Source organism: Miniopterus natalensis, chromosome X (genome assembly GCF_054644295.1).
Source record: "Miniopterus natalensis isolate mMinNat1 chromosome X, mMinNat1.hap1, whole genome shotgun sequence".
NCBI classification, from domain to species: domain Eukaryota; kingdom Metazoa; phylum Chordata; class Mammalia; order Chiroptera; family Miniopteridae; genus Miniopterus; species Miniopterus natalensis.
Genome location: NC_142103.1, coordinates 81,189,566 through 81,209,338, shown reverse-complemented (window position 1 = coordinate 81,209,338; position 19,773 = coordinate 81,189,566). Strand labels below are relative to the sequence as shown.

General features: G+C 42.5%; 1 protein-coding gene across 2 annotated transcripts; it reads left to right on the top strand.

The window, feature by feature from the left end:
* The first annotated feature begins 590 nt into the window (after nucleotides 1–590).
* On the top strand, nucleotides 591–18,703 carry ATP6AP2 (ATPase H+ transporting accessory protein 2). Of its 2 annotated transcripts, none has more exons than XM_087829370.1 (9): nucleotides 591–707; nucleotides 7,400–7,530; nucleotides 9,632–9,763; nucleotides 12,223–12,318; nucleotides 12,475–12,612; nucleotides 13,477–13,530; nucleotides 14,436–14,585; nucleotides 15,424–15,543; nucleotides 17,675–18,703. In XM_087829370.1, the coding sequence occupies exons 1-9, from the start codon at nucleotides 668–670 to the stop codon at nucleotides 17,867–17,869; spliced, it is 1,056 nt and encodes a 351-aa protein (XP_087685496.1). In that variant the 5' UTR covers nucleotides 591–667; the 3' UTR covers nucleotides 17,870–18,703. The 2 variants fall into 2 exon arrangements, with proteins under 2 accessions (XP_087685496.1, XP_016052520.2); XM_016197034.2 differs by lacking the exon at nucleotides 591–707 and adding an exon at nucleotides 1,486–1,534.
* Nucleotides 18,704–19,773: the final 1,070 nt, after the last annotated feature.

Sequence of the window (19,773 nt, the reverse complement as noted above, 5' to 3'; positions counted from 1 at the left end):
CATACTTATATTAAAAATTATTCGTCGTGACCTACTTGGAGGACAGGGGTTCCCAGGGGCTCCTAGCTTCCTCCCAGCTGGTGCTCAGCATCGGTGCAAGGGTTAGAGCGAAACCCAAACCAGCCACGCAGCTTCCGCGGCTACATCCGTGGCAGGGCGGAGCCACGCGACGGGGACAGGCGGGCGCTCCGGTTGGGAACTGTCACTTGAGATTGGCCAGAGGGTCCGCACCGGGAGGAAGCCTCACCCCGTGGGCTCTCTGGACCGCTCGACAGGACCTGCGTTGTCCCTACACCTGCGATCGCCCGCCGTGCCCTCTAACTCGCGACCGGTTGTCACGGGCCAGGGGCGGGCGCCCGCGCCCCGGCCCTCGCCCTGGCCCGCGCCCGGCCCCGCGATTGCCGCCTACCATTAGAGGGGCCTCCCATCCATCACCTTAGACACGCCCATCCGACTGACGTGAGCCCAGCTACGCCTCTCCCGCAGGCCGCGGCGTGTGTGGCGATTGGTGGAGAAAGCGACGGCCCGCCCCGCGGACGCGACGACGGGGCGGTCTCAGGGGCTCGGGCCGAGCTGGAGCTCGTCACCCCCGGGTGCTGCTGTGGTCACTCGCGTCGCCGCGGCCGGTTCCGTGTTCGCCCTGCGCTGCTGCAGCCGGCGAGGAAGCATGGCTGTGGCCGTCGTGCTTCTGTCCTTGTTGGTGGCGGGTGAGGATCGGGGCTCTGGCGGGGTGCGCTCCGGGAGGCTCTGAGCCGCGGGGGGTCGGGGGCGGTCACGCGAGTGCAGCGGCTGGGCGGGTGCCGCAGTGCGGGCGAGGGGCGCCAGCCTTGCCCCGGCCTCCTCGGTGGCGGGGCGGCCGGGGAAGGGGGCGGGGTGGGGCCGGGCTGCGTGGGGGGCACCGGAGCCGGCCGCACCCTCCGCCTCTGCGTGGAAGGCGCGTCCGCCCGTCACGCCTGAGCCTCGGGTCGTCCCGGCCCTTCCGGCTTCGGAGGACGGGAAGGCATTTCTCAAGCGCCGAACCGCAGCCCTCTGCGAAGAAGCTGCCATCGGCTGCTGCGTTTCTTTGCATTTTCCCGGTGTGTCTTCGTTTCTAGCAGCTGGCGTCAGCGATGGTTTCAGGATGCAAAAGTTGGAGGTGGAGTCCTTGTTTCGTATGGTTATTTCTAAAGGTGAATTCAGAGTATCTCTCAGTAGTTTGTCACAGTTAACAATTTTAAGGATTCGGAAACTAAGATGTGAGTCACGTTCTGAGGGTCACATGTTAAATGATGGTAGCTTTCTGAGAGGAACCTAGGTTCCCTAGCATGCGAGGGGTGCGCACGTCAGCGAATATTTGGCCTTTTCCTGTGTATCTTGTAATTCATTTACTTTTGCAGCAATCCTTACAAGAGGATATCATCGTCGTTTTACAGAGTGATTAAGCCTAAGTGAATTACCCAACACCATACAAGCAGTAAGCAGCTGAGCTGGAGTTGAACCCAGATCAGCTGGCTCCAAAGCATGGGCCTTTTCCATGACATGTGTTGGAACACAGGTAGTGGAAATGCTACTACTGGGAGAGAATGTGGGAACGATGGAGGCTGGGACCAGGGCGCAGACAGTGGCCAACAAGAGGCCAAGTTAAAAACAATTTGCAGGAATTGGGTTCTGTTCCCCAGCGTATTGGTTTATTATTCATTTTTTAAATATGTTTTATTGATTTAAGAGAGGAAGGGAGAGGGATAGAAACATCCATCAGCTGCCTCCTGCACACCCCCTGAGGAGGAGGGGATCCCCTACTGGGGATTGACCCCCCCTCCCCAAACCCAGCATGTGCCCTGACCAGGAATTGAATGGTGACCTCTTGGTTTCTAGGTCAACACTCAACTGACTGAGCCACACTGGCTGGGCTCAGTGTATGGGTTTAAAACTGATAGGTTAAAAATATATAGGATGCCTGTGCCTCTGCTTTGTGAGGTGCTGGGACGCCCCACTTTTGGAATGGCGGCTTAATTCTGCATGGGGATATAGACCACTGATGTTCCTGAAATTTGCAGGTCTTCTCCATCCCTGGATTGCCCAGTGTTGTGTGTTGATGATAGTTACACTTATTTTCATGCCCCCCAAATTTTAGGTTTGTTTTGTTCATTTTGTGTCTGTCTCTAGAAAGTCATTCTGATCTATCTAGTAACTTACTTTGGGGGAATTTTTTATTTTAATTTTTTAAATTTAGTTTTTTAGATTTAAAAACCTTCCCTTTTATACTATGATTTATACGAACACCTGCGAATTCCGCGTTTAATGTTATGAGTGATATTATTTTGATTCAGTGAGGTTTAGGGGATTTTGTGTTTTTGGTTTGGTACATGGTTTGAACTTGCTTTCCTAACTAGAATAGACTAGTTCATACAGACCAAGAATCTGATCCTGTCAGTTTTTGCATTGCTTGGTCTTGTCAGCTGAGGTTAAATTACTTTTTTCCACAATGACTAAATGTGATTTCATGGAAAACATCTTTAAGAGATCAGACTTCCCTATTTGAGAAAAAAAAAAAAAAAGTTCTTTAAAATGGTGTTACCAAATCAGACAGAGACTAGAGGAGGGGAACTAGGGTTATGAATACCATGTCATAAAGAGTATTTGAAAAAATTTAGCCTGGACAGGAAAGGCCAAGGGTAAAAAACACATGGAATCTGAACGATGTCCTATTGAAGAGGGATTCAATTTGGTCACTGATGTCCCAGAGGTAAAAAGTATGACCTATTTTTCCCCCCCACTTAATTGATTCCATCCACTATTCATAGACCACAGCATAGTATGGTGGGAGTTCCCAAAGGGCTTAGCCTCTAGCTCAGACTGGGGAAGCTGAGGGAAATTTCCCTGGGTGGGAGGGGCTCACAGGACAAATGTGAAAGGTTGGGGTGGGGAGAAAAGGCATTTCCGACAGAACAGCTTATGTAAAGCACAGAGGTATGAGAGCAAAGGCAAATAGTTCGGTGGGGTAGGAGTGTGTAGGGGCTGAGAGATCCCAGAAGTCATGTTAGTGAGGTGCCCTTGGGTGTTATGTTTTTGATTTTGTCTCAAAGGCTCTGGGGCAGTGAGTGAAGGTGTTTAAACTGAAGGATGAATGAACAAGTCTGTATTTTGAAAAGAAGACAGATCATAAGGTGGCTGGTTCCAGCAAGCCTGGTGAGGGCCTGAAGAGTGTGCCCTGCCCACGGAAGAGAAAGGATTCGTGGGATAATCAGGAAAAAGATGGACGGATTCAGTGGTTGATGAGCTGTGGTGCTGAGGAAGGCTTTAAGGAGACCCATTCGAGCAGCTGGATGGAAGGTGGTGTCATCCTTTGAGATAGAGGATACAAGATTGTATGGAAAGATGGTGGATTAAGTTCTGAACCTGTTGAGTTTGAAGGACTCACGGGACTTAGAAGGAAATGCTCAGCAGACTGTTGGGTGTGTAGGTCTAAGGCTCAAGAGAAATCTAGGCTGAAAATCAAAATCTGGGAGCCATCAATGTGTTTTTGGTGTTTTCAGTGTTAGGAGAGAGATACAGACTAGGAAAGCAGTGAAGGTCAGGAATGGAGCCCTCAGATCTCCAAAGTGGAGTACGCTAGTTGATCTCCTGGGATGCCAGAAGAATGTACTAGGACTTCCATTTATATCTAATTTTTATCCCCCCCCCTCCCTTTTTTTGTATAGTAATGGTCAGATATTTTGTAGAATGTCCCTCAACTCAGGTTGTCTGATATTTTCTCACGATTAACTTAGGAAGAATACTACACAGGTATCTCCTTTTTAAATATTTCCATTTTCGTGTGCTTTGTAATATATTATGAATATATAACCTATTATGCTACAAATGTATACAAATATACAAGTTTATACTTTGTAAATAAATATGTGTATAGTGGGGGCTACCTTCAAATTCTGTACTGAAAAGGTTGAAACCTAAAAAGTCAGGACATCTCAGTTTTCAAGGACATGAGGGGAAAGAAACCGAGAAGTAGCCAGAGGGATTGGAAGAAAAACCAGGCGCATGGGCTTATGAAGGTCAAGGCAGGAGAGTTTCAAGGAGGGAGTTGCCAGCATCGGGTGCTTTAGGAAGTTAATTAAGTTAAGGGCTGAAAATTGTCTTTTGGACTTGGTGAGTCGTTTCGGTGGCATGGTGCAGTCAGGAGCTGGGGAGTAGGTGGTAAATGTGAGACGAAGACAGAGAGAAGCCAGCGTGGCTGACTGCTCTGCTAGCACTCTGCCTCTGCAGGGAAGCAGAGGCTGGTGGAGGCTGGGAGGACCAAAGGAGGTTTTTTGTGGTTTTACTTTTAGAATGGAAGCACCCTAAGCATATTTTTATGCTGAAGTGAGAGAGCCAGTTGATACGGGAAAATTGGTAATATAAAGTGTGGCTTCATTCATTAATTAACTGAACAAGTATTTATTGCGCATCAATGTGTCAGGCGCTGTTCTCAGCCCTGGAGATGTTGTGGGAACAAGACAAACTGAAATAAAACCCTGCCCTTGTGGAGCTTATGTTCTACAGGGCCAGCTTTTTATGCCTACAACCATATGGGCACCTAACTCCTGATACACTGTGCCAGAATAGTGGCTTAATAAACACCGAATAATTTAATAGGTGAATGAATGAAGGTCCCTAAGAAGGCTGAACTACAGGGGCTTTTTTTGTGTTTTTTTAATCCTCATCTGAAGATATTTTTTTCTGTTGCTTTTCAGAGAGAGTGGAAGGGAGAGAGAGAGAGAAAGAGAGAAACATCGATGTGGGAGAGACACATCGATTGGTTGCCTCCCGCACACTCCCTAACCTGGGCTGGAGATCCAGCCTGCAACCGAGGTACGTGCCCTTGGCTGGACTTGAACCCGGGACCCTTCAGCCCGCGGGCTAATGCTCTGACCACTGAGCCAAACCCACTGGGGCAACCACAGGGTCATTTTAGACTGGGAGAGGGACATCCCCACCGGCACCTGGAAGAAGAGACAAGGATAGGGGCTGTGTACAGAAATTTGTGGTGGGGAGAGGAAGCAAGTAGCTGGAGGAATTCCTCTGCCTTCTCTTGAAGCTGGAGTTGAGGATATCTAATGAGACCCAGTCGGAAGTGATCAAAGATGAAAGAAGAAAGCCTATTTCAGTTCAGTACAATGAGAAACTGTTGGGACAATAGAGGTGATGGCTAGCGTGCGTAATGTTTGTAAGTTGATGTGGCGTTCCCCTTTCAGGTAGAGGATAGGTGACTTTCTGTCAGGTATCCCGGAGATACCTGGGCTAAGCAGCAGTTTTTCGGTATAGGAGTCCATGACTAAGGTTTTCTGAAGCACTGGGCTCCTGAAGGACTGTTGTGCAGGCACAGAAGTAGAATCTAACTATAAAGCTGAGGCAAAGTAATTTAGTATAACTTTGTTGGGGTTGAGTGACTAGGGCCACATCTCAAAACAGGGCTATCTCCAGATCCAAATGTAGTTTTTTAAATGTGTATGGTGCTTTGATGCCCTAGCCAGTTTGGCTCAGTGGTTAGAGTGTCAGTCCGCATACTAAAGGGTCCCAGGTTGGATTCGGGTCAAGGGCCACATACCTCGGTTGCCGGCTCAGTCCCCAGCTCCAGTAGGGACACGTGCAGGAGGCAACCAATGGGTGTGTCTCTCTCACATTGATGTTTCTCTCTCCCCCCCCCCCCTCTGGAAAGCAATGGAAAAAATATCCTCGAGTGAGGATTAAAAAAATAAATGTGTGTGGTCCTTTGAAAGTATGGGTCTCTTGCCGTCCCATTTTCCTTAGAGTTTGCAATAACTACTACTTGAGTGAACCAAGATGTTTATCAGTTACAAACAGCCATTCCATTGTAATTATTTTCTAAAGGTTTTTTATTTTTAGAGAGAGAGGAAGGGAGAGGGAGAGAGAAACATTGACGTGAGAGCGAAACATGGAACAGCTGCCTCCTGTATGCCCCCTGCTGGGGGATCAAACGCGAAACACAGGCACATGCCCTGACCAGGAATTGAACCAGCGACCTTTCAGTGCATAGGATGTTGCCCAAGCAACTGAGTCACACCTGCCAGGACTGCTAATTTTTTTTTTCGGTCTACCTCCGGCTAGAACAATTTGGAAATTTCTGCTCTGGTGGCTGCACTGAATTGAGACTCATAACTCTTCATGTTGTATCAGCACCATCCTGAGGCCTTTTATTTACTGTCAATACTGCAACACCAAAACATTTACTGTTGCTTCCAACTTTATTCCCATACTCTGTAAGTGAAACTTCTTAGGTCAACGGGGTAACAGTGATGCTTTATTAAAGTCTAATTTCTCATACTAGGCATGAATAAGATTTGTTTTGGACTTGGAGCTAATCTTTTCATAGGAACTTGAAAGGTTCCATTAGCTACTTGCCCTTGTGTGAGCCAGACATCATTGGGTTACCACATGACTTGTGAAGAGGCCAGATACTTCATCTTTAGCCTTGGAGGGTCTATAAAAACAGTCCCTTGCCTGGCTGGCGTGGCTCAGTGGTTAGTGTTGGTCTATTAACCAAGAGGTCGCTGGTTCAATTGCTGGTCAGGGCACATGTCTGGGTTTCGGGCTTAATCCCCAGTAGGGGGTGTGCAGGAGGCAGCCGATCAATGACTCACTCTCATCAATGATGATTTTATCTCTCCCTCTCTCTGTGGAACCAATAAAAATATTTTTAAAAAACAGTCCCTTTATTCTGATCCTTCACTTTTTAATCCCAGGCCCCATACCCATAGACTAGTTGACTTTATTATTACAGAATACCTTTTCTCACCTTCTTAATATGTCCATTGGAAATACTATTTCCTAGATTTTGTTTCTAAAGTCTGAAGTGTTTTATATTCTTATTGGTAACATGTACCCCCATTTGACAGTCCACATTTCACTAGGTTTGCCTGTGGGATTAAAGGAAAGATATAATTCCCTAAATATACTAACCTGCAAAGTTTTAGGGTACACTTTTAGGAATTTTATGAATTTGCATTTTGAAGAGAGGGTCAATGGTAGAAATAATTTAGAGATTTTAGGTTTCCTTTCTTCCTTGTTAGTCTGTGCTAGGGTTTTGTTTTTGGTTTCTTAAATTCTCCAGAAGTACCACCGATTTTTAATTCTTGACAAATTGCCACATGTCCCTGTTTAACCATTTGTAGGAAGGCATCTAGATCATTAGGGGAATCTGGTTTCTTAGTTGTATCTTTGTTGCAGCAGAATGTGTCAACTTAAATTCTTAGATACCTTGTAAAAGAATTCATTGATGTTTATTTAGGATTCAACATTTTGTCTGATCATAATTTAGTATGTTAAGTCAATGGGAATGGGGAAACATACTTAATAATTTTCAGCATGGATGCTAAAGATTTATGATGCTCACCATTCATTTACTAATCTGTTTTCTTCTCAGGTGTTTTGGGGAACGAGTTTAGTATATTAAGATCACCAGGGTCTGTTGTTTTCCGCGATGGAAATTGGCCTATACCAGGAGAGCGAATCCCAGATGTGGCTGCATTATCCATGGGCTTCTCTGTGAAAGAAGTATGTGTATTTAAAAAATATATTTGGGCCTTGGCTGGGTAACTCAGTTGACTGGAGTATCATACTGATACGCCAAAGTTTTGGGTTCCATCCCCAGTCAGGGCACATACAGGAATCAACCAATGAATGCTTAAGTAAGTGGAACAGCAAATCAGTGTTTCTCTCTCTCTCTTCCTCTCTAAAATCAATCAAAATTTTTTTAAAATTTGGAGCTACTTCTGAAAGCATTTTTGTTAATTGCTGCTAATAGCCCAAGAAAGCAACAAGCGAACATAGGTATATTTGGTACAGATTGCAAATGTAAAAAAGCTCATTTGTAGTTGGGGAGATTTTGGATAAGTGCTTCAAGCTTGGCTTATGAAACCAAAGCCTTACAAATCATTATCCATATAATAGTTTATGCATTGTAGTAACATTCTTTATATATAAGAGAATGAATCTATCTGTCCTATTAATAGGATGTATAATTTTCTTTTATTTTTTCGGTACACATGATAGATTTGTGTCTTAGTTCAGGCTGCTGTTACAAAGTACCGTAGACTAGGTGGCTTATAAACAACAGACATTTCTTACTGTTCTGGGGCTGGAAGTCTGAGATCAGGGTGCCAGCATGGTCAAGTTCTAGTGAGGACCCCCCTTCCATGTTGCAGACTGTGGACTTCTTGCTGTATCCTCACATGGTAGAGAGCCGGTGAGAGAGCTCTCTGGAGTCCCTTTTATAAGGGCACTAACCCCTTTCATGAGAGCTCCACCCTCATGACCTAATTACCTCCCGAAAGCCCTACCACCAAATACCATCACCTTAGGGGTTAGGATCGCAACATACGAATTTGGGGTGGGAGACACAAACATTCAGTCTGTTACAATTTGTTATGAATGATAAGATGTGTATGCATCTTGCCCGAGTTTAGGAAAATAGTGTTGTCAGTAGTTAAGGAATAGCCTAGGACCATGGTTTCCTACAATTAAGCTGTAACATGTAGTAACTGGCTGCTTACGTGATATAGCAGAGGAGACCTAGATCCAGTCATTATGAGAAATCTAAAGCTGTGGGCTAGAAGAAAAGGGATTTAGTTTGCTTTGTCTTCCTGTCATTATCTCCTCCCATTTTATAAGTTTGGTGCTTTTGATGTGGTCTCTAGATACCACCGATCGCTCACAGGACTTTCCTCCTGTGTCCCGAGTGCCTTTGAAATCAGAAGCAATGCATGGGAACCCTCGCTCTGCTCTGGTGGGCCTATGGGAGGAGCTCCTGAGCTCCTAGCATGAATGGGACTGGTTGTTTACATTTAAAGATGAAATTTGTACTTCCTTCTTTACAGACTTAAACTTGACTACAAATGGCAATGGAAATAACCTTTAGAAGTAAGCATTAGTAAACTAATATGAGTTACTTTCAGCAGGAATTTTGTTTTGTTTATAAAGAGCTTAGTCTAATGAGAAGTCTTTGTATCCTCACCCAAGAATATGTTTTTTATTGATTTGAGAGAGATAAAGAGAGAGAGGGAGAAACACAGATGTGAGAGAGAAACATCCATTGGTTGCCTCCAATACGTGCCCCAACCGGGGATTGAACTGGAAATCTAGGCATGTGCTGTGACCGGGAATCAAACTCACAACCTTTTGGTGTACAGGACGACGCTCCAATCAGCTGAGCCACCCGGCCAGGGCTAATGAGAATGTTTTAATGACAGTCTTGCCTTGTCACTGAAAGAGAAAAGTGATGCAGTAGTTAAAGACAAACAATGATGGGGGGAAGAAAACACCCATGGTTTTAAGACAACGAATATTTTGTAATCTGGAATTTGGAAAGTACCTGTGTTTTGTTTACTTGCCTGCTATTTTGCATCAAAGGCTTGAGGTGACTTCCTATTAAACGTTACTGTTCAAATCTATAGAAGTTTCCGAGGAAACGAAGGTAGAAAGCCACATCCTTGGTTAGGAGATTGCAGCTGCTGCCTTGAATACAGCATTTTTTCTCCTTGTGAATTCTCATTGCCAGTGTCATCCCCGAGCCCCTTTACTCTGTTTGTTAGATGTCTCTGGGGCTTGGTCTCCTGAGTTGATAATTAAGCACCATTTCCTGCTTTTCCATGTTTAGGACCTTTCTTGGCCGGGACTTGCCGTGGGTAACCTATTCCATCGTCCTCAAGCTACCGTTATGGTGATGGTGAAGGGAGTGGACAAACTCGCTCTACCCCCAGGCAGTGTCATTTCCTACCCTTTGGAGAATGTGAGTATTTATTATAAAAAGTTAAAGGGGTGCATTTTTAATTTCGTCTTGTCAGCTGTCATTATGAATTGTGTTCTAAGTACACTTGTCTTTTGTTGATGCACTGATTGATAAGTAAAACAACTTCTGTTAAAAAAAAATAACGTGGTGGTTGTAAATTTATGGAGACTTGTCTGTTCCCTATGGCTGGGAGTACTGTCTAAGATAAAAGGTAAACAAATTGCCCCACTCTCGGAATAGTCAGAGGCTCAAAAAAATGAAACCAGTTGAGGGTGTATCCTGCTGACACTGTCTTGGGCATTATCTTATCACTTTCCCTTCAGAATTTTACTTCATTTTTCTGTAAGGAGGAGACTGGAGGCCCTTTGGCTGGCTCACTTATTCCTTCACAGGCCTTTCAGGCAATAAGGCTGACTGGGCTGTTGCGAGAGGCCCTCCTTCTACTACAAGCATAGAGAAGTCACCAGAACATTTTATGCGCATAACCAAACTAATGAACGGTCCATATAATTTTTTCTTTTCCTTCACAGTTTGGTGATCATCTGAGTCAGTAGCTTTTTTTGGTTTGATTGCTAGGGATGTGTTACCTTTAATCTTCAACTTTCCTGCCACGAGGGCCATTGCACTAGGCAAAACGAGGCTGGAAAACTTGTTACACGTTCTAGTAGCCCTCCAAAGTCTGAGGAAGGGAACTGCATGGTTGCAAAAGCAGAGCTCTTGTAGCTGACTCAGGGAGCTGGTGACAGGGTGCTTTTGCAAGTCTGAACTTTCTTCTCTCTTCTTCAATTGCTCATTAACTCATTTTAAGAGAATTTTGGAAAGAATTAATAATGCATCTTGAGTAAGAGGAAAAAATGATTTTGTTGAAATTAAGAAACTTAATTTTAATGGTGGGATTTGATCAGTAAGACTTATATAATCATTCTGCCTGCACCATATTAGTATTAATTTGTTGCTGATAGCCCGGCCGGGCGTGGCTCAGCGGTTGAGCGTCAACTTAGGATCCAGGCGATCGGGGTTCGATTCCCGGTCAGGGCGCATGCCCAGGTTGCGGGCTCGATCAATGACTCTCTCATCATTGATGTTTCTATCTCTCTCTCCCTCTCCTTTCCTCTCTCTGAAATCAATAGATATATTTAAAAAAAAAAAAATTTGTTGCTGATAAACATGAACCTTTTGATAGTAAAGGGAATTACTGAAAAAAATCACTGTAAGAAATCTCCATTAAAGCAAAACAACTACTACTATACTGCTTGTTTTAATACCATAATATTGAGAATAAAATAATTATTTTGAGGGGAAGAATTACCACAATTTATTGTTAAAAATAATTTGGGGCAAAAACAGATCTATGGAGATAGAAGTCAGAATTTTGGTTGTTCTTGTGGGTGGAGGGAGTGGCTGTGGAGGCTTCTGGGTGCTGATAATGTTCTGTCTTGATCTGGTTGGGTTATATGAGTGTATCCATTTGTAAACATTCCTTGAGCTGTTACCCCAAGATTTGTGCACTTATTATATGTATGTTACACTTTTTAAAAAATATATATCTTTATTGATTTCAGAGAGAGGAAGGGAGAGGGAGAGAGAGAAACATCAATGATGAGAGTCATTGATCGGCTGCCTCCTGCACGCCCCCTACTGGGGGTTGAGCCCGCAACCCGGCCATGAGCCCTGACCGGGAATTGAACAGGGATTGAACTGCAATCTCCTGGATCCTAGGTCAATGCTCAGCAGCTGAGCCACGACGGCCAGGTTGTATGTTACACTTTTAATAAAAAAATTCAAGGAAAAAAAAGCAGATTTTACCACAATGGGTTATTTCAATTTAATACCATGTGGTCCTAAGATAAAGGACCTATGAAATTCTGTGACTTACTTTATGCCTTGTCTGAGTCTTCAGTGTGTCTGAAGACAAACCCTCAATCTTATTAAACATTTTAAAAATTTTGAAATGAAAAATGAGGTCTATTTCTCTTTCAATTAAATTCAGTTCAAATTCTTCTGACCTCTTTTTAAAAAAATTAAATTTATTGGGGTGACATTGGTTGATAGGATCACATAGGTTATGGATGTATTCTGACCTATTGAATGAAAGTTAATACTTTATTGTAGAGAATATACGTTCTTTGTGGCATGTTTAATTGCTATTGAAACCAAATGTATTGCTGTTTAAAATACACAGATGACCACCAGAAAATGATGGTTGATGCAGGATAGCGTTGTGTCCTCTTTAGGCACATTGGGAGACAGACTCCGATTGGCACACTAGGAGGCTGGTTGATCTTCTTTGCCCTCAGAAGCGCTCTTTGTGTTTGGATGTGTGATATGGGTCTTTTGAATTTCTATAGAAAATGCTAGTGCCCCCCTTTTTTTTTAGGCTCCTTTTTAAATACCATTTGAATGATTTTTCTTCCCACTTTGGTTCAGATAATAATTAAGGTCTTACTCTTAACTTTCAGGCAGTTCCTTTTAATCTTGACAGTGTTGCAAATTCCATTCACTCCTTATTTTCTGAAGAAACTCCTGTAGTTTTGCAGTTGGCTCCCAGCGAGGAAGTAAGTGATACAGTTTTTTATTTAAGATGCTTTAAAAAATTAGCTTTCATTATTTAATGAAAATTTAAAACCAGTTTTATGAACAAAGCTATAAGACCTCTGTGTATTGGAATTAATCTGTAGAACATAACTTAAAATGTTGGATTCTTCTTGCAGAGAGTGTATATGGTGGGGAAGGCAAACTCAGTTTTTGAAGATCTTTCCGTAACGTTACGACAGCTCCGCAATCGCCTGTATCAAGAAAACTCTGTTCTCAATTCACTTCCCCTCAACTCTCTGAGTAGGAGCAATGAAGTAAGTACAGTTACCGAAGGAATAAATTAATATCATTACTGGTTTCCTATTTCTTATGTTCCTGGCTTTCGAGCAAACGACGTTTTAGAAAATGAGAAGTTTTGCAAATTGACGGCTGGAGTAGATTCTTCTTTCCTTTAGTGTAATTTTATGAATCTCACGAATAAATTCCTTTTGTGAGTTGAGTCATAGTAGTAATTAGTATTATACTCTAGCGTGAGGGCTGCCGTCAGTTAATCTGGACAAACCAGAAATCACAGAATTCACTTGGTGGCTGATGGAGCTGTGCCAGTCTGGCACCGTGGGCGCCGTCATTTGCTGCCCCTTCTGATGTGTTACCTCATTTTTCTAGCTCATTCTTGACTGTGCAGTGGAGGGAGCCCATCTGTCAGTTTCACCACCTGTTCACGCACCCTCCAACCACATGGCATGCCACCTTTCTGGCACCCTCCCCTCTACCTACTATGGTTAACCAGGACCACCAGCCTTTATTCTTCAGTGTAGAACATGCTCAAGGGATGTGAGCAGGCTGGGCCACTGGCGGGACCTCACTACAGTGTGCCAGAACATTCTGATGCCCTGAGCGAATACTGTAGAGTTTAGATGCTTTATCACAGCTTCATCAGAAATATGGCTGTTGAGTGGTGGTCACTGTGCTGGGGGGAATGACCATCACCTTTCTGTTAGGAAATAATGTTTTATATGCATTTTCAATGGAAATGAACCTACCAAATGGAGGACAACTGTTGCATAAATTCACTTATGTGCTTAACATTTGTAATATCCTGTGCCTTATTTGATAAATGGCAAGTACAGATCTCTGATGCATATTTAAACTAATGCTCCTGCCTTTCCGCTCTGCAGGTCGATCTGCTCTTTCTTTCTGAACTGCAAGTTCTACATGATATTTCAAGTTTGGTAAGTAAGCTGCTCCGATTTTTCAATTCCATTTATTTTGGTTCCAGAAGACATTTCTAGAGAATCTTTGAATGCTAGTGAAACCAATAGAAAAGTTCTATCGAGTATGCCCTGGATTTATTTATGATGCCATGAAAGTTGAGGAATTAGTGGTGGTGGTGGTAATTTTGAACTCATCTCATGCTAGTCAAATTATTTTAGATTTCTACTCTTAGGAGACAGTAAGTATATACTCCAAGAATACAGGACCTGCAGTCCTGACTAGCTGCAGTCCTGACTTGGCTATTGATTTCTTGTCAGACATTGAGACTTAAATCCTGTATCTAAAATAGAAGTAACAGTTTGGACTAACTGCTGTCGACCAAGTCAGGAAGGGAATACATCTGCCTAAAGGGTATTTTTTCCTTTTTGGTGAATGATTTAGAAAAAAAAATCCTCCTGTGATTGAAATAGAAAAACTTACCTGTTTGCTATCTACTGAAGTTGTTGCCCAAACTTTTTTAGCAGGGTCAGTTCGGGGAGCCTGGAAGCACAGTGCTGGTGGCTGGCCAGGTGGTCCAGGAGGGCATGTGGGAGGTGTCTGTTCTCTGAGCATTGATGGCTCATGTTCTCCTGGGATCAGACTGGTGCAACCATCTGTTCTTTCATATCTGAAGTTTTTAAACTAAGGAATTTTAAAAAGAGCTTTTATTAAATATTCAAGTAGTCCTATAACTGCTCTTAAAAATGAGACATTGGATTTGTCAGAAGCTCTCACTTCACCAGCTCCATTTGCCACCATTTTAGACTATATGTATGTTGTGGCACACTGGTATGGTTCTGTTCAGCCTAGTTTAGTTAGGCATAAAGCTTCAACTGGCTGTGTTTGACATGACTATCTACTTCCTTTGGTTTGTTCTCCTCAGTTGTCTCGACATAAGCATCTAGCCAAGGATCATTCTCCTGATTTATATTCACTGGAGCTGGCAGGTTTGGATGAAATTGGGAAACATTACGGAGAAGATTCTGAACAGTTCAGAGATGCTTCTAAGATCCTTGTTGATGCTCTACAAAAGGTAAATTACCAATGGGGTACGAGAGGTCAGCGTGTGACCATTTCACTTTTAGCCTCTAAATGGAAAAATCTGCTTCGTGAAATACTTAATGTTGATTGAAGTCTTACCTTTTTGGGAGGACCTCTAATTTTAGTGATCAAGGACGGAGTAGGTCAAAGATGTATGTTGGGACGTCTCGAATTCTGGCAGAGGCAGCTTAGGAAATGGTGGATAACTCCAGCACAATACTTTTTCTTTCCATTGTGCTAAAATACACAGATGATAAAACTTACCATTTTTAAGCGTAGAGTTCTGCGGCATTAAGTACATTCACACTGTTGTGCAGCCGCCGCCACCACCATTCATTGCTCGACCTTTCGTCTTCCCAGCTGAAACTCTACCCAGTAAACACTGTGAAATAATCGAAGGGGAACACCAAGCACAGTACCAGACATTTAGCAGATACGCAATAAATGCTAATGTTTTCTTGCCCTTGGAGTTACTCCCCTGTAACTGTTTAATGAGGTTTCACAATTAAATCTTTGTAGATGTTTGTGATTAACCAGAGACCATTTAGGAAGATGCCTCCATTTCCCTTTCCTACTTCCCTTCTCCCAATTTATATGCTAACAAATACAGGCCCTTCTTAAAGTTATTTTGAACATTTGAATGTATGTTGAAGCTTAATAGTTTTCTGAATATTTTAACATAATCAAAGCCTTTAAGACTTGCCTATTTTAAGACAGTGTATTTCATGAGCCAATAGGTAAGTGAATGTTCTTGGAGGTGCACGGAAGCTTTACAAATAATTTAAATAAATATGTATTTAAGATTTATAGTAATGTCAATAACTCCTCAGTTTGCAGATGACATGTATAGTCTTTATGGTGGGAATGCAGTGGTAGAGCTAGTGACTGTCCGATCATTCGACACATCCCTTGTGAGGAAGACAAGGACAATCCTTGAGGCAGAACAAGAGGTGAGTACAGTTTTAGATGCTGCTTTAAAGCTGTGAAGTTAACTTAAAAACCCCCACTAAATCTCACATCACCTATGGCAGCATGAATGAGTAGTCAGTAAATCTGAAAACCAATCTCAAAACAGGTTTCTTGTTCACATAGGTATGTTTTGCCAGTGATGCTCAGTTCTTTTTTTCCTTTTAATCCTCTCCCGAAGATATTTTTTCCATTGCTTTTCAGAGAGAGTAGAAGGGGGAGAGAGAGAGAGAGAGAAACATCGATGTGAGAGAGACACATCAATTGGTTGCCTCCTGCACATGCCCCTACCAGGGCTGGGGATCGAGCCTGAAACCGAGGTACGTGCCCTTGGCTGGAGTCAAACCTGGGACCCTTCAGTCCGTGGGCTGATGCTCTAACCACTGAGCAAAACCAGCTAGGGCCATGCTCAGTTCTTTAGGGTGTAATCAGATAATACACGAGTTTAACTTAGGGATAAAAGTAAATCTGTCAAAGCTAATAAGATAATTCAAATATTGGTATATACAAGGAGACATCACAAGTTAATGTGAGGGAGTGGTGTGGCTCTCTCAGCCTGGGGAGGCTGCTTTTCCAGGAGGTAGGTCCACTGTCTCTGTGGTACAGCCCCTCATTTTCCAAAATACACTGTTTTGCCCCCGTTATAATTTGATTTACTTTTATAATTTTTTGACCTGGATCTTGCTTTGATTTTAAGCATTTAGAGAGTCATAAGCAAGGGTGCTGACCATAGGTCAGCACACGTGTGTGCGTGCGTGCACACTCGCACGCGTACACACATATACAAGAGCAGAAGTGTGGATACCCCCAAACATCGTGAGGCCAAGAACATTATTTACAGTTGGCCTCATCTCTTGGAGCAGATTCCCAGTCATTTATAGACACTCCCCTTTGGACCCATTTGCAGCCCACACTCTGCTAACTTTTACTGATCGCAGTGTGGGACTTAGGAGATTGTTTCACTCTAAATTGGAGTGGAAGGACCGTGTCAGGCTAGACAACCTGGAAAAATTCCCTACTATAGAGCATCCAGAAATGCTGGATTAAAAAAATGAACACCTCTTTAAGTGCATAATTTATCTCTCAAGAAAGTAAGGGAAATTCTTGAGAAAATAAAGAGGAACTTGTAAACTGCAGTAAGCAAGCAGGACATTTCTAGGGATGTTTCTAGTTGGATTACTGAGACTAGAAATCAGGTCTTTGGTCCCTAAAGATGGGATGGGGGAAGGGGAAAGGGGGCGGAGGTGGAACTGACACTTCCCTATAAAGCTGGGACCCTGAAAGTACCGTGCCCTCAGTAGGAGGGTGGACTAGAAAACAATCTGCCCTCCAGCAAAGGGAGACAGAAAGGCAGCTTGCGCTCTGTAGTCATAGTAGGTACTGGGGGGTGGGAATGTCTCCTAGGGAATTCTTAACCACAGGACCACCTTCATGTGGTTTGGGGCTCAATTTTATATTACCTACAAGTCCCAGGAAACCCCAGGCCAAGAAATGAATATACCCTGGTACTGTAGCCCCAGGCTAGTAAGACCTGTGGTGCCCAGAAGTAAATGTAAAACGTCTCTGGCAGGACATACTCACCACATGTCATGATGACTACAGAATGCATTTATCCTTAAACAGTGTTGTTTGGTTTTGCCTGTTATTTGAATTTTACATAAATGGAATCATACTTTATGCATTTTTCTGTTCTTTGCTCAGTATTGTTTTTAAGAGTCACGAAGCCAGTAAACACAGCTGTTCAGTCATTTTACAGCTTCGTGTTCCATTGTATGGATGTTTCCCAGTGATCCGTTCTGTTAATGGATGTCCTTGTCCATGTCTCTTGGTACACATATAGTTTTCCCTGGGGTTTGAACTTGCTGGACCATAGGATATGCACACTGCACACCTTCAACTTGAGTGGCATTTCTCGATTCTCTCAAGCAGTTGAACTGGTTTATACTTAATCCACAGTGTGTGATCGTTTCCTTAAAGGCTCCCCTTCTTGGTTCTTCCTAGTATAAGCTCTTATGGCCACTTAAAAATAAATGTTAGAGAAATGAATCATAGCTGTTTCACTGGGATAATTTCCTATCTTAAAATTCTTCCTTCTTGATTTTTTCTTCATTGTAGAAGAACCCATCAAGTCCCTATAATCTTGCATATAAGTATAATTTCGAATATTCAGTGGTTTTCAACATGGTACTTTGGATAATGATCGCCTTGGCCTTGGCTGTGATTATCACCTCTTACAATATTTGGAACATGGATCCTGGATATGATAGCATCATTTATAGGATGACAAACCAGAAGATTCGAATGGATTGAACTTTCCTTAAGCCAAACTTAGAAAAGGGGTTTGGAAATTGGCTGTTTTGTGAAAATAAGTCTTTTAGTGTAGTTTAAAGTGGACAGTTTAAATTTTTAAAAAAGCAAATTTCGTTCTCTATTTTGTGTGTGCCTGTGAAGTTTAGAATGAATTATAGTATTGATGTGAATTGATTTGTGTAATAGATTCTATAATGTGCTCAATTATGATATAGCCATTAATTATAATTTCATTCCATTTAGTATTTGAAAATAATGCACTGAAATAAATGTAAAACATTTAGACTAGCTTGTGTTATTTATGTTGACAAAATGCACTGAATTTATTAGATTATGAGTGCTTAACTTCCTTATACAGGATAGGTGAAAATGATATATGGGTTGTTATATACTATTGTAAATGTCTTAATTTGATGTAAATATCTCTGAAACAGGAGAAAAAGTTTTTAACTTTAGAGCAGCCCTGAACTATGCATGTGCATATAGTGTCACTTGGATTTGAAACTGCACCTGATTTTTTAACCGCTTTTGAAAGTTTGGTTATCCAGATGGTCTAATGTGGATATTAAGAAGAACATTGATTTAAGAAGAAACTAGCTTTGTAGAGTTATAAATGCTCATAATTATACGGACAAAAACAAATATTTGGGGGATATCTTGGGGCATGAATATAAAAATCTATTTCAGTAACTTTTCCCTCTGTGTAAGTTACTATGGTTTGTGGTACAACGTCGTTATAAAACATTAAGTGTAAGTAGATGCTCCCTACTTTTTATGTGGAAGTGGACCAATGTCTATAAAGAGTGACAAATAAAGTTCATGATTCAAAATTTGTGTGATTTCAATACTAAGTCTGTTTGATATGGTAAAACCCTAACTAAACAGGGTTTTATTTAATCAGAATTGGCTATTTTGTTATCCAGTTTCATGCTTTTTTTTTAACATCTGTTTATTTTCACTGTTTCCTGTGGTTGTACCAAATAGAATATAGACACTTGACCACTCCCGTTACTGATTTCATACAGAATATATGATAAATTCACACTAGACTCTAGGTAGGAAAGGCTTCAACTTCCCTATAGCGTTTTAAAAGACAAATAAACAACGAAGTGGTTAGAATATGAAGGACTATCAAAAATAAAGGCTTAGCCCGGCTGGGCGTGGCTCAGCGGTTGAGCATCGACCTAGGATCCAGGCGATCGGGTTTCGATTCCCGGTCAGGGCACAGGCCCGGGTTGCGGGCTCGATCCCCAGCAGGGGGCGTGCAGGAGGCAGCCGATCAATAACGACTCTCTCATCATTGATGTTTCTCTCTCTCTCTCCCTTCCCCTTTAAAATCAATAAAGATATATTTTTTTAAAAATAAAGGCTTCAAGGTTATTTTTCTTAAAAGACATATTAGAATTTAAAATTCCATGATGATGTAGCTAAATTATTTTAGTATGACAGTTATGCTGCTCTGCCCCTGGGTACCTTCTTTGGTTTAGTATTAGCTGTTTCTGCTGCTTCTTTGGAAAGATCATCCAATCATTTCTAAATAACATTGAGGGTTGGCAGGTTTGAGAAGCTGGAGTCTAGTTGTGTTTTCTACTACTCACTGCAAGATACCTTTGACAACTGCAGTGTTAAGCATCCATAGAGTAGAGGAAATTTTTGTTTTCTTTTTGGCTCCCATTAAACTATAAATGGTGAAGCTGGTAATCAAATCCACAGGGAAGAAAAACAACACTGTTCTAAAATCACTCAAGTATGCGCCACCGCTACCCACTGCCAAGTTTATGGGGTGAGGGTTTTCAGCTGCCTCGCCCCAAAACACTGACCCCCATGGAACCCAGAAGGGCCTGTTTGGGGAGCAGGAATCTATAATGCTGCAGTGATTACGGTTCATTTTTCTTTCACAAATT

Coding starts and splice junctions, on each gene's coding strand:
- ATP6AP2 (XM_087829370.1), top strand. CDS start 668: ATGGCTGTGGCCGTCGTGCTTCTGTCCTTGTTGGTGGCGG. Junction 13,531..14,435: donor TACATGATATTTCAAGTTTG/GTAAGTAAGCTG, acceptor TGTTCTCCTCAG/TTGTCTCGACATAAGCATCT. Junction 15,544..17,674: donor TCCTTGAGGCAGAACAAGAG/GTGAGTACAGTT, acceptor TCTTCATTGTAG/AAGAACCCATCAAGTCCCTA.